Here is a 13,651-nt window from a genome sequence, read left to right as displayed (position 1 = left end):
CCGGCCATGGATGCAACGTAGCCCCCAAGGGTCCCTGTATCCCAAAGCGGATATGCTTGGATGTGCCACCATCACAACCACTTCCAGTGCCCCGTCCGTGGTCAATGCTCAATGTCAGACACTCAGCTTCATGGTATGCATCGTCGACATCTCGTCGTCGTCATCATCAATCACAATGGCCGAAGGCGGGCTGGGGCGTGGCCTTCTAGAAGCCATGGTGGAATACAGCAGTCCAACTTTTCCAAATGAGCCTGCTCGCGACGGGCAGTCCGCCTTCATCACGACGAATCGCGCCCACGACGTCAAGTATAAAACTGCTGTCGAACCCCCACGATCACCACCACTTGGATTCACACAGCATCAGCTTCATTACTCAGTCACTCCTTGCCTCAACCACCACTCCTTCTCCCAACCAGCTTCTCAGCGCAACAAAGCAGCCGCCAAACACCCTCCTTTCAAAACAAACCCCAAACCCCACCAGCAAAAATGGTTTCCTTCACCCAAACCGTCCTGGCTGCTGCCACTCTTGCCTCCGCCGCCACCGCCTACTCCGGCCAGGCCACCTGGTATGAGCCCGGCCTCGGTGCCTGCGGCCGCACCAACAACCGCAACGACCTGATCGCCGCCATCGCCCCGAGCTTCTTCACTCACCCCAACCCCAACCTCGACTCCATCTGCGGCCGCAAGGCCAAGGTCACCCGCGGCAGCAAGACCGTCGTTGTCACCATCGTCGATAAGTGCATGAGCTGCCCCCAGGGAAACATTGACCTCTCCCCCGCGGCCTTCCAGCAGATCGGAAACCTCGACGAGGGCCGCGTCAGCACCAGCTGGGTTTTCGTCTAAGCGGGCTGAACTGACAATTTCGCCCGGGATTTTGGAAAGCGAACACCTAAGAGGGATGCCGGTGAGCAAGGCGGAATGGAGTGTGGTGCCGGGGGCGAACCACAGAGAAGAAAACGTTGTTGGATGTTGATTGTGGGAGAAAAGGTCGAGGAGGAGTCTTGACTATGGTGGTGCCATGTGTCCATCACTGGCCGTTTTCCTTTGTTTTCTCTTCTTGCACATGATTATATGCATCTTTTGTATATAACTCTCCTTATACACACCCTAGAAAAATCGACGGCATTGTTGTCTCTACACTTTTCTCGAGCTTGCTGCAAGGTCTGTATAATTAGGGACGTCGACAGGTGAGTGATGCGCTCTTTAATCCTCTTCCTTGGACAAGCGACTCTTACAATATCGGTAACTTCGAGTGCACTCTGTCACAAAGGACGTGCGGGTCTGATATCAGGTCAACGGCACAATGCAAAACACTGTCTGACAAGGCCAGTCGCCGCCACCCTGACCACCGCCTCTCCTTTTTCCGATATAAAAAGCAGCAGCTGCAGCAGCAATTTCCTCACTCTTGTCCGTCCTTCTTCTGCCTCGCCGCCGCCGCCGCCTCCGACATTTTGTCAAAGATGGCCGTAGACAGCTCGAGCCTCTCGCCCATCCACATCGCCCGCTCGGTATGGTTCCTGAGCTCGCGGCGGCCCTCATCCTCAGCCTCGGCCTCGGCCTCCCCGCCGGGAGCACTATGCGGCAGGGTGTTGGGATGGACCAGAGCCGACAGGGGGCCTCGCCAGATGGCGAGCCAGGGGACAAAGGCGCCAAAGTGGGCGGGCGTGTGCAGGTTCACCTCGAACATGGCCAGCGGGTGCGGGCCGATGGGGACTTGCCAGAAGCGGTAGATTCGGAGCTCTGGGACTTTAGTTTTTGTTTGTTTGTTTGGGTTAGTTTTGTTTTCTTTGTCGATGTGAAACACTTTGCGCAAGCGGTTGGGGGTTTAAGTAAAAGGGGGGTAATAGTGCTACTTGTTGTAGAGGTTGAGAACGGGAGCGAGCGAGGCGGGCGAAGGGAAAACATGGAATAAAGAGGGTGAAAAGGGGGAAACGACATACACTCTCGCCGGATACGCTCCCATAGCTGCAGTGCGTAGGCGGCTTGTTCTGCGTCCGAAGGGTCGTGGTAGATGTGCACGTCGCTGTGTGTAAGAGAGAAGATGAGAAACTGGTCAGCACGAATACAGCAACGGCAACATCGGCCTTCCTTCTAAGGGCCGTTTCCATAACAACGATCAAATCAGAAGAAAAGAGAACAAGAAAAAAGAACGAAATGTGTGCCCCCCGGGGAGCTAGCTAGGCACAAAGCGGCTGCTGCGAGGTTTTGGTCGTCGCACCATACAAATGGTCACTGCCTCAAACATCGCCCTTTCCGAGCTGGGGGTTCCGCGTCCTCGTGTACGAATTTGCAAACGAGTGTCTAGATGGACGAGCTCGGATCTCGAATGCAGACATGCAGGTCTGCCGAGCTGTGCTTCCTCTCGACTTGCCAAAGCGGCGAGCAGACTACACGTTTTGAACCAGAATACCAGGCCGGCTCGTCCAGCCCAATTCGATCGGGCAAATTTCACGCCGGTCCCGCGGAACCCACGCCGGAAAACGATACAACAACGAAGAAGGAAAAAGGAAAAAACGGGGGAAAAACGAAGAAGCACTCACAATCCCCCGCGAATGCCATTGTCGAGCGGCGCGGTGAACCTGCCGTACGCCTCGCTGGGCTTGCCGTCGGCGGCGGGCGGGTTGACGTAGCTCTTGCCGTCGGGGGCCTTGTCCTCGGGCAGCGGGGGCAGGTTGGCGTACTTGCCGGACAGGGGCGGCGGGTATGTGCTGACCGGGCGGGTCGGCACGGGTGTCTTGGCTATTGCTGATGCAGGGACCGAGGCGGACATTCTGTGACTGTAATTGTTGCTATTGCTTGTGGTGGTGGTTGGTGGTGGTGATGATGCTGGTGCTGAATAAGTGTATGTGCATGTCTGCGCAGTGTGCCTGTCCTTGGTAGGTGCCTCTTTGGGGTCGGCGGGCTCTCAGGGCGATTTTGAGGTCTGGAGGGAGGGCATCGTGATTTGTCAACCGTGCCAGGACCTGACTAAAAGCCACACATCCATCCATACCACTCAGCGCTGTGGCACGTAATTGTCATGCAATCGCGTGCTCCGGGGCCGGGCCCCGCATTTCCCCCGCAAACTGCCGACGCTGTTGCCCAGGCTCGGCAGGGCAGGGCGGTCCTGGCCTTGGCACGCCGGTCATGCCGTGCTCTTGCTTACTACCAGAGGCCCTACAAGTTAATTGTTTCGGACAATGGGCTGATCCTGCAGCCTTTTCTTTAGATATAATACAGTTGGACGTCTCGACCCCTCTCGTACCAGGTGCATCAAGAATGGCTGATGAAGAACGTAAAAGTGGTCCGACAGGAATGTAAAGTCTGGCATCTAATGCAAGGCCGGGCTCAATGCAGCCACCACCTTCTGTGCATGGACCGAAAACCCTCGCCACGCAATTCGATTCACGTGGGTTCCTTAATCGTTCAACGTCTTTTCTGCTACAAGCCCCGTTCTCACAGACCTGGTGCGCAGGCTGCTCCTGCCAGCCAAGGGCTGGCCAATCTCGGCTCTGTGATTGTTCTAACACGAATGAGTCCCAGGGTCTGCTTATGCGAGTACTTCGGGGTGGAAGGGTCAGCTCACTCAGTGAGACAACCCGGGAAACAAGACAGACATAATCCGTGCAAGAGCAGCACATATGCGGAGAAGGTCATTCACTGCAGCATCTGTCAGATCGTCAGCTTCTGGGAGAAGAGTCGCTGGCATGCACATCAGGTCGCGTGTAGGCGCGCAGGTAAGTTCGACACGGCCGGAAAAGCCGGTGAGATCATTCAAGAGAACACTGGTCTCGACATCGAATTGCAAGGTCGGCCGAGGCGTCATGAGAATCTTGAAACCCGTGGCCAAGGATAACGCTCGTACTCGATCATAGCTGTACAAGTTCCAGCGGGTATTGAACCTGAGATATGTCTACTCCTTTCGTAGCAGGATGAGAAAAAAAGAAAAGGGGTGTGGCGATCTGTAGAGGGTACAAAAAAGGTGATGCGATCGCGAAGCTTCCGGCTGTACCCCAGCTCTGAGAATCGATACATGCTATTGCATGAACCAGACATATTTCGCTCCCGGGCGGCTTCACACTTTCCCCTCAGCATGAAAGAGATTCTGATTACGGAGCCTCGCACACCATCACTTCAAAGTCTCCCCGCAGCGAAATCTGACCTGCTGCCTCGCCCTCGAGCGAGGAGTGGCCAAGGGCGAGCGGTCTGCCACCACCACAGAGAAATCCTCGTCCTTCGATTTGCAGATACAGTAACATGCTCAACGACAGAATGCTTAGTTCGTTCGCGCTCGTAGTAGGTAGCTGGGCGGGGCCAGCTCGGTGCATCCGTGGCCTTTTACGTAGTTACAGAATAGAACGGCATGCCTTCTGGAACAATGATTTCCAATCCGGCTTGGAAGTGGTCCCATTGGGAGCGAGTTTAGTTTAGTCACGCAAGCTCATGAAAACCCCGACCTGGTCTCTGGCAACGGCTTTCCCGGCTCCCGGCTGTCCGTCTTTGTGCGTACCAGCACAGAACCATCCGCAATGATGCAGAGTCCTGCATACGGATCTAACCGCAATGTGATTATGTATATATTCAGGGAGACCTCTGATCCTACCAGTCAATGGTACACAGGGCCAAGGACGAACTGCAAAGTACGCCGAGTAGGCGACTGGGAGTTTGACCTGCTCATCCTATCCAATTACGAAGTACGGCAACGGCAATGTGTCACGGATGAGACCTAGTTGTTCCGTCACAACAGGGATGCTACTTGACTCAAAACCCAATGAGAGCAGCGAAAGTTGTTCGCTAAGCCCTTCCTCTTTCAGCTCGTAAACAATAACTCCTGCAGCGAAGAGAACAGCTTGGTTCGATGCCTAGAGGGCGCCGTTAAGGGAGAGAAACTGATGATACGTCATTCCGCAGCTTTGCTCTTCGGGTCCTCCGCTAGGCACGGAGGCGCGCGGGAATCAGTCAGCATGGGTTTGTTACCCGGGCCTAGTCCAAAACTGGCACGCGCACTTTTTGGCTAGCTTTCCACTAGCCGCGAAGGCTAGCGCAGCTTTAGAGACAACCTGTCGAGGCGATCTGGGGTCCGGCAAAACATGCAAGCACTGCACTGCGACGGCTGGGTACACTCTAGCCATGTCCAAGCGAAAGGTCATGTAATGCGTATGCCAAGCATTGTCGTGTCGGCTGGCGGGATGATTTGCTGGTGCGAGGGCGAGGACGAGGGCGAGGGCGCATTGCTGTTGGACTGGATCGCTGATAAAGCCAACTCCAGCAGAGCCTCCTGTATCACTCGGACGAGACGAGTGAATCAATGGACCGCAAAACATGTCAATGTGGCCCAGATGCCTCGGAAGGTTTACGGAATCTCAAAACGGGCCAAAGACCCTCCCCAGCCTCAAGGGGGGTTTCCCGCACAACCTTATGAGCTGCGAAGTGTATCGCTCCTGATACATGCCCGTTGTCCGGATCCGGCCGATGCGTAGACAGCGACGGCCCCCCATAGGACTTGTGCTTGAAGCGTTTTTGTGCAATTGTGGTGGCCGTGGCGAGTCGTGACACGTGCTTGGAGAAGCCGCCAGGAGTGAGTGATGTCATCGCGCTTGTCACCCACCAGTGCTTCAATCCTTTTTTTTTTATTTTTATTTTTTTAAATCTAGCGTTTGATGAGTGACTGGCACGTGGTAATGCGGCATTCGAAGCTGCCGTCGTTCTGAGAAATGTGTAGAGCCCTGTGGCATGCTTGTGTTTCTCATCTCGCCCAGGGTTGTGTGTGTAACATTGTTGGGGCACTCTGCCCGGCGCAGTCGTGGCGTGGTGGTGGCCTCGCATGGATTGTCTAGGCGGGAATCCCCAAGGACGTGAATTGTTGGCATGTGCTTGAGAGACCGTGACTCCCAATGCGGGTTGAGCCCCTGTCACCAACCAACAAGGTGCTGGAGGGTCCCGGCTCCCTACTGGCACAAGATTGTAGGCAACCCTGGCAGGCAATGCAGCGGCGCCCCCACCTGGTTGGGTGTGTGGATGTGGGAGATTGGCTCATGATGTGCGGGCGTTCCAGATGCCCCGCTTGGTGGGGCTGCTGGTCCCCCCTGCTGGCACACGATTGCAAGTACGAGTCCGAACGCGAGGGGAGCTTCGGGTATTCGGGTGCAGATACATGGCTCGCTCCGCCCCGGGTTTGGTGTATTTGACATAGAGCAGGCCCCCAAGTAAGCTGTGGCGTTCGGTACCTCCTGCCGAGATGGTAAGACGTCTGCTCTACATGTGGCTTTATTCCGCGAATGTCGCGTGATTGTAAGACAGCACAGGCTTCCCCGATCCACCTCTTTGGTTCTGACGCATGCCACATTCGACATGCCATTGTCAAGCAAGGTCCCGCTGACAAGCCAGGGAACAACAGCCTGATCGCGCGTCTCGTCTGTCAATGCGCAAGTGAGCATCCGTCAGGCTTACTGTCCAAATAGGCAGGCAACTCTGTTTACATAGTAGCCTGCCGGATTCAAAGACAAAAAAAAACGGCAAGTGACTGGTACGCCAACACATGCAGCATGCTCGTACCATTGTGATCAAGTGCAGCCCATTTGTTTCCGTCCGGGTCTGGCTGCTCCGTGCTACCACTGTTGCTGACTGCTGCCGGGTCCAGTAGGTATCCAGCACCGTCCGGTATGGTTCGGCCGAAATCTTTACTTGCTGCACGGCCGATTTGCCAATCGCCGACCTGGTACGGAGTACGGAGTACGGACTGCTGGGGTCGCAAACACCGGTCCCGGGGGTCCGGTGCTGGCATGCAAGATGCTGCCTGGAAAACCCTGAGCAATTGTGTTGATAACTCTGGTGCGCGAGCCTTGACGTGGCGCAGGTAGTGCATTGCGTTTGCGGGCTGTCGGACAGTTGCTGTTTCCCGAGATTTGCCAAGCGCAGCCGGGCCGGCGGGCAGAAATGAATTGGAATAGTGAGGTCAAGGCCCAGCGGTACGAGACCCACGCGGCCTTTAGGTAAGCGTAAACCGGCCGGAGGACCCTGGCCATCTCAGCGCCCGCCAGCGTATCAAAGATCTGGACATGGATGTCATGATGCAGTGCTGGACATAAGCTGTGCCAAGACGTGTATAGCCGCATCTTCCGGGCTGAGCTGCTGGGTGATGCACACGACTGTTGTTTCTTGGTCGGAAGAGCGCGACACCACCTCTGAAGCCGATGCTGTCTTGGGTCAAGTTGACGAGACAGGTCATCTCGCGAGCACGGTGATGGTGGCTCGTAAGGGAAGGGGCCTGCAACAACAACAAGCAGCAAGTTGAGTGACAGCGCGGGGGCCAAGCCACGGGTTGAGGTAGACATTTGCTGGTTTATCCTCAAGCACCCTGCTGTGAAAAGGGGACTTTCGCGATGGCGGGAGCCGCATCCTTGGCTCTTCGAGGATCGACGGCCCCGGGGCAGCACTGGAAACGTCAACGGCGACAAGAGACCCTGTATTTTCTGGGTTGACCACATAGGGCGCGACTGAAGGCGGGACGTACTTGGTGTTGCGTCAGCTCTCGTCATGCTGTGTAGTGTGTGCTGACGTCTGCTGGGCGCCCGTATGGAACAATCGAAGGAACGTGGGCGGAGTTAAGGGTGCGGCACAGGAGGGACTACGGGCTCACGGGGAGAACAAGAATGCGCGTGATGCACCCGTTGGATGGATTCTGCGGGTGCTTGTTTTGTCTGCGGGCGCCGGGGCGCTGCCTAAACCGCAAACCCCCTAGCCCAGGTGGGGCCGTATATATGCGCGTGTCCGGAGGTACCTGCACCCGAGCGCGCGGTACGAAAACGAGCAGCTTTGACTGGCGCAGCGGGTGTGCCATCCTCGGGAACGCGGGACCTTTTGCGAAGAGCCTCGCTCTCCTTTTAAAAGTGCCCGCCCCAGCCAGTGGTCCCTGGCTTCTTCTCGGACACATACGGTTATCAACAGAGCCGCTTCAGCTCCAGAGGTTCGAATTGTTACCCTCTGCTCTTCTTGTGCCACAGACCTCCCTGCGGCTGCCAGCTTGTTGTTGCCGTGATCTTTCATCAACCTGCGGATTCGGCCAGCCGCCGTATTGCCCCCGCACCTCGGCGACTTCTTTTTCACTTTTTTCGCTTGGCGCCTATTTACATCATAGTTCGACTTATTCTCTAATCTCGCGCTTCATAAACTGCCGCCGGCCATACACCTGCCTCCCCACAACTTCCTCAATTCTCAACATTGTCACGCACGGTTTCACTGCTCACCTCACAGATTCGACCGCATTGGAGGAGAACCCTATCATCGATATAGCGACCACCCGCCTGAAGAGCCACTTACCCCGGACTTACAACCGCCAACCACCATCATCACCGTCAGCCGACTGACGTCTCAGGGATCGGTTCGCCAAAATGGCGTTCGTGGGGAGCACGGCCTTTACGGCCTATGACCGCACTGAGCAGTCGAGCGGTGCCCCTCTCGCCCGCGCCCGGTCCGAGCAGGATGTCATTGACGAGGCTGCCAAGGGCACAAACACATCTGGCGACTCGTCTCATCGCGAGTTCAACCCAGCTTCCGGCGACGAGACACAAGTAGAGGACGACTCGGAGCTTGAGCGTAGAGAGTCGATTGTCCACGAGCTCGCTCGGCGGTATACATCACACTCCCATCGTGCCGGCAGTGTCAACCCCTTCCTCGAGACGGCCGAGGATTCTCCCGTGAACCCGGCCTCCCCAAACTTCAATGCCCGGGCTTGGGCCAAGGCGTTTGTCGCCATGTCGGAGAACGACGGATCCCTCTTCAAGTCTGCCGGCGTCTGCTACCAGAACCTGAATGTGCACGGATTTGGCCAGACCACTGACTTCCAAAAGAGTGTTGGCAACATCGCTCTGGAAGGCGTGGGTTTGGTCCGCAAGCTAGCCGGTCTGAGCAAGCCCACCAAGATCGACATCCTCCGCAACTTTGACGGGTTGGTTCGGAAGGGCGAGATGCTGGTGGTCTTAGGCCCGCCCGGCTCCGGATGCTCGACTTTCCTCAAGACCATTTCCGGAGAGACCAATGGTATCTACATTGACGACAAGTCGTATTTCAACTACCAGGGTATCTCTGCGAAGGAGATGCACTCCCACCACCGCGGTGAGGCGCTTTACACCGCCGAGGTCGATGTCCACTTCCCCATGTTGACCGTCGGCGACACCCTGACCTTCGCCGCCAGGGCCCGCGCCCCGCGCTCGCTGCCCGATGGCGTCGACGCCGACACCTATGCCGAGCACCTCCGCGATACGACCATGGCCATGTTTGGCATCTCGCACACAGTCAACACACGTGTCGGCAACGAGTATGTTCGCGGTGTCTCCGGAGGCGAGCGCAAGCGTGTCACCATCTCGGAAGCTGCTCTCAGCAGAGCACCGCTGCAGTGCTGGGACAACAGCACCAGAGGTCTCGACAGCGCCAACGCTGTCGAGTTCTGCAAGACCCTGCGCACGCAGACCGAGCTGTTTGGTACAACCGCCTGCGTTTCAATCTACCAGGCGCCCCAGAAGGCCTACGACTGCTTCGACAAGGCCCTCGTTCTGTACGAGGGACGCCAGATCTACTTTGGCCGCGCAGATGCCGCCAAGCAGTACTTCATCAACCTCGGCTTTGAGTGCCCTGCCCGTCAAACGGTTCCCGACTTCCTCACGTCCATGACCAGCCCCCTGGAGCGCGTCTATCGCGAGGGTTTCAAGGGACGCGCCCCGCGCACGCCTGACGACTTCGCCAAGGCATGGCAGGAGTCTGCAGAGTACAAGGCTCTGCAAGCCGAGATCGAGGTGTACAAGACTGAGCACCCGATTGACGGCCCAGATGCCTTGGCCTTCCGCACGGCCAAGCGTGAGCAGCAGGCCAAGGCACAGAGAGCAAAGTCGCCATACACTCTGTCATTTGGCCAGCAGGTGAAGCTTTGCCTGTGGCGTGGATTCCGCAGACTTATTGGCGATCCCAGCTTGACTGTGGGGGCACTCATTGGCAACGTCATCATGGCACTCATCATTGGCAGTGTGTTCTACAACCTGGACCAGACCACATCGAGCTTTTTCCAACGTGGTGCCCTCCTCTTCTTCGCCTGTCTGATGAACGCTTTCGCCAGTGCTCTCGAGATCCTGACACTCTACGCGCAACGACCCATCGTCGAGAAACATAGCCGCTATGCCTTGTACCACCCCGCTGCCGAAGCCGTCGCTTCAATGATCACAGATTTGCCCTACAAAGTCGCCAACTGCATTGCCTTCAACCTTGTCCTGTACTTCATGACAAACCTGCGGCGGGAGCCTGGCGCTTTCTTCTTCTTCCTATTCCTCTCCTTCATCACTGTCCTGGTCATGAGCATGATCTTCCGCACCATTGCCTCCGGCTCGAGAACCCTGTCTCAAGCCATGGTACCCGCTGCCGTCCTCATTCTCGACCTCGTCATCTTCACGGGATTTGTCATTCCAATCGCCTACATGCCTGAGTGGTGTCGCTGGCTCAACTACGTCGACCCTCTTGCGTACGCCTTCGAGTCGTTCATGATCAACGAGTTCAGCGGACGGCAGTTCCAGTGCAATCAATTTGTGCCCAGCGCCTTGGTTCCCGGCTTCGAAAACATTTCCGACCAATATCGAGCATGCAGCGCCGTCGGCAGCGTCCCTGGGCAGCCTTTCGTGGACGGTGACACCTACATCACGAGCGCCTACCAATACCAGGCAGTGCACAAGTGGCGCAATGTGGGCATCATGTTTGCCTTCATTAGCTTCTCCTTGATGACCTACATTGTTGCTGCCGAGCTCGTCTCGGAGAAGAAGTCCAAGGGCGAGGTGCTCGTCTTCCGTCGTGGCCACAAGCCCGCGCAGTTCAAGGAGCGCAAGGGCGACGATGAAGAGGGTGCCAAGGTCGGACCTGTCATCACCAATGCAAGCCGCGCTCGTGCCGAGAAGGGTGGTGCCAACATCCACGCCAGCGAGAGTGTTTTCCACTGGAACAATGTCTGCTATGATGTCAAGATCAAGAAGGAGAACCGTCGCATCCTCGACCACGTTGATGGCTGGGTCAAGCCGGGTACTCTGACTGCGCTGATGGGCGTTTCTGGAGCTGGAAAGACCACCCTCTTGGATGCGCTTGCCAGCCGTATCACCATGGGTGTTATCACTGGTGAGATGCTGGTTGATGGCAAGCTTCGAGACAACTCTTTCCAGCGCAAGACTGGCTACGTGCAGCAACAGGATCTCCACCTATCGACCTCTACCGTTCGCGAGGCGCTCAACTTTTCTGCCCTACTCCGCCAGCCCGCGGACGTCCCGCGCGAGGAGAAGCTTGCGTACGTCGATGAGGTTATCAAGCTACTTGATATGGAAGAATACGCCGACGCCGTCGTCGGTGTCCTCGGAGAGGGTCTCAATGTCGAGCAGCGCAAGCGCCTCACCATCGGTGTTGAGCTGGCCGCCAAGCCACCATTGTTGCTCTTTGTTGACGAGCCCACCTCTGGCCTCGACTCGCAGACTTCATGGGCCATTCTCGACCTGCTTGAGAAGCTGACCAAGAGCGGCCAGGCTATCCTCTGCACCATTCACCAGCCTTCTGCTATGCTCTTCCAGCGTTTCGATCGCCTGTTGTTCCTGGCCAAAGGCGGCAGGACTGTTTATTTTGGCGATATTGGCGAAAACTCCCGGACCATGACCAAGTACTTTGAGCGCCACGGCGCTCCGGCTTGTCCTCCAGACGCCAACCCTGCCGAATGGATGCTTGACGCCATTGGTGCTGCTCCTGGCAGTCACACCGACGTCGACTGGTTCCAGACCTGGCGGGACAGCGAGGAATACGCTGCGGTGCAAGCCGAGTTGCAGCGCCTCAAGGACGACGCTCCGGATGGTCCTGCCGCCACGGAAGATGACCAGTCTTTCCGCGAGCACGCTGCCCCTTTCTTCAAGCAGCTCACCACTGTCACCCACCGTGTTTTCCAGCAGTACTGGCGCACGCCGTCGTACATTTATGCCAAGGCTGCTCTCTGCATCTCCGTCGCCCTCTTCATTGGTCTCGTCTTCTTGAACGCTCCCCTCACTCAGCAGGGTCTTCAGAACCAGATGTTTGCCATCTTCAATATCCTCACGGTGTTCGGCCAGCTTGTCCAACAGACCATGCCTCACTTCGTCGTCCAGAGAAGTCTATACGAAGTTCGCGAGCGCCCGTCCAAGGTGTACAGCTGGAAGGTATTCATGCTGTCGCAGATCATTGTGGAGATTCCCTGGAACACTCTCATGTCTGTGTTCATGTTTGTGTGCTGGTACTACCCTGTCGGTTTGTACAAGAATGCCGCCTACTCTGGTGCCCAGACTGAGCGCGGCGCTCTTGCCTTCCTCTTCATCTGGGTCTTCCTGCTCTTCACCTGCACATTCACAGACATGATTATTGCTGCTTTCGAGACGGCCGAGGCCGGTGGCAACATCGCCAACCTCTTGTTCTCCCTCTGCCTGATCTTCTGCGGTGTCCTCGCCGGCCCTGCAAGTCTCCCTGGCTTCTGGATCTTCATGTACAGGATCAGTCCCTTTACGTATCTGGTGTCTGGTCTTCTGTCGACGTCGGTCGCCAATGCCCCCGTCACGTGTGCAGAGAACGAGTTCATCAAGTTCAACCCGCCGCCGTCCTCCACGTGTGGAGAATACCTGGCCAGCTACACGGCTGTGGTGGGCGGAGAGCTGCAGAACCCGGACGCCACATCAAACTGCTCTCTATGCCAACTCACCGACACCAACGCCTTCCTGGCTCAGGTCAACATCTCATATGGTAAGCACCACGCTCTCGTGCTGCGAAAGAAGTGTGCAACCAGCTAACATTATTCTAGATGACCGGTGGCGCAACTTTGGCATTATTTGGGCGTTCATCATCTTCAACATCTTTGGCGCCCTCTTCCTGTACTGGCTCACTCGCGTGCCGAAGGGCAAGAAGTCTGCCGATAAGACCGACGCCAAGAAGGGCGGAAAGGCTGTCCCGGAGACGTCCAGAGAGAAGACGGCAGACTCTACTGGCAGCAGCAACGCTGCTGCTTGAGCGCGACGAGTCCGGATCGTCTGCAAATTTTCCGCGTATATACTATCTGTTTAATATCTCGTTTAGATCATGTGCACCATTTCCATTTTTTTTATAGATTATATGTGTCGGCGTTTGGGATACAATCTTTTATAGGTCTCAAGAGTTCCAGGCCTGTCAGAAAGCAGTCTAGTGTTTGGTAAATGATTTAGAGAAACCATCTTTTACAAGTACAACACCGCTTCTTCCCTTTGATCTGAACAAGGAAATCAGCCGTGACGCATGTGCATCACGCATCCGAGCAAGTGAATGAATACATGGCTTGTGTTTTTACAAGGTTCGCCGCTGTTTTCGATGTCGATATTCAAAAGAGTGGGGTGGCAAGTTTGGAAAAAAAAAAATTCTTTTCTTTTCTTCTTCTCTTCTTGTGTTCGTTGTTGCTGCTGCAGATTGGAAAAATTCCTAACGTAATGTCCGCGAGCCGCACTTTTGAGGAAGGGGGGAACGGGCAAAGCCCAAAGTGGGTGGTGGTGGGGGTGGTGGTGGTGGGTTGGCCAGGTCTCTTAAAAAATGGATGCAAGTGTAATGATATCGGTATTGATATGTACGTTACTGTGGACTGAATCTTTCCCAGATCCATTGGGAGAAGAGA

At 56.1% G+C, this 13,651-nt stretch overlaps 3 protein-coding genes across 3 annotated transcripts; 2 read left to right on the top strand and 1 right to left on the bottom strand.

Annotated features, from left to right (window-relative positions):
- Positions 1–248: 248 nt before the first annotated feature.
- B0I36DRAFT_333425 (expansin-like protein) lies at positions 249–1,045 on the top strand. Its single transcript, XM_046155218.1, has one exon. The coding sequence runs from the start codon at positions 487–489 to the stop codon at positions 841–843; it is 357 nt and encodes a 118-aa protein (XP_046007115.1). The 5' UTR covers positions 249–486; the 3' UTR covers positions 844–1,045.
- Positions 1,046–2,876, bottom strand: B0I36DRAFT_333422 (DOPA-like domain-containing protein). The gene is made up of 3 exons (XM_046155217.1): positions 2,541–2,876; positions 1,941–2,023; positions 1,046–1,746 (listed from the first exon to the last, which is right to left on the bottom strand). The coding sequence occupies exons 1-3, from the start codon at positions 2,768–2,770 to the stop codon at positions 1,400–1,402; spliced, it is 660 nt and encodes a 219-aa protein (XP_046007114.1). The 5' UTR covers positions 2,771–2,876; the 3' UTR covers positions 1,046–1,399.
- A 5,044-nt stretch (positions 2,877–7,920) lies between these two features.
- On the top strand, positions 7,921–13,258 carry B0I36DRAFT_275315 (ABC-2 type transporter-domain-containing protein). Its single transcript, XM_046151372.1, has 2 exons — positions 7,921–12,756; positions 12,815–13,258. Exons 1-2 carry the CDS (start codon positions 8,370–8,372, stop codon positions 13,018–13,020), a joined length of 4,593 nt encoding a protein of 1,530 aa, XP_046007113.1. The 5' UTR covers positions 7,921–8,369; the 3' UTR covers positions 13,021–13,258.
- The last annotated feature ends 393 nt before the right edge of the window (positions 13,259–13,651 follow it).

Source organism: Microdochium trichocladiopsis (genome assembly GCF_020744255.1).
Source record: "Microdochium trichocladiopsis strain MPI-CAGE-CH-0230 chromosome Unknown B0I36scaffold_10, whole genome shotgun sequence".
In the NCBI taxonomy this organism is placed as follows: Eukaryota; Fungi; Ascomycota; class Sordariomycetes; order Xylariales; family Microdochiaceae; genus Microdochium; species Microdochium trichocladiopsis.
This window is presented reverse-complemented; position numbering and strand designations above follow the sequence as displayed.

Excerpts from the sequence above, each read along its gene's own strand:
- B0I36DRAFT_333422 (XM_046155217.1), bottom strand. The coding sequence starts at position 2,770 with ATGTCCGCCTCGGTCCCTGCATCAGCAATAGCCAAGACACCCGTGCCG. Across the intron at positions 2,024-2,540 it reads AATGGCATTCGCGGGGGATT|CGACGTGCACATCTACCACG; the intron begins GTGAGTGCTTCT and ends TCTTACACACAG. Across the intron at positions 1,747-1,940 it reads GGAGCGTATCCGGCGAGAGT|TCCCAGAGCTCCGAATCTAC; the intron begins GTATGTCGTTTC and ends CAAAAACTAAAG.
- B0I36DRAFT_275315 (XM_046151372.1), top strand. The coding sequence starts at position 8,370 with ATGGCGTTCGTGGGGAGCACGGCCTTTACGGCCTATGACCGCACTGAG. Across the intron at positions 12,757-12,814 it reads TCAGGTCAACATCTCATATG|ATGACCGGTGGCGCAACTTT; the intron begins GTAAGCACCACG and ends ACATTATTCTAG.
- B0I36DRAFT_333425 (XM_046155218.1), top strand. The coding sequence starts at position 487 with ATGGTTTCCTTCACCCAAACCGTCCTGGCTGCTGCCACTCTTGCCTCC.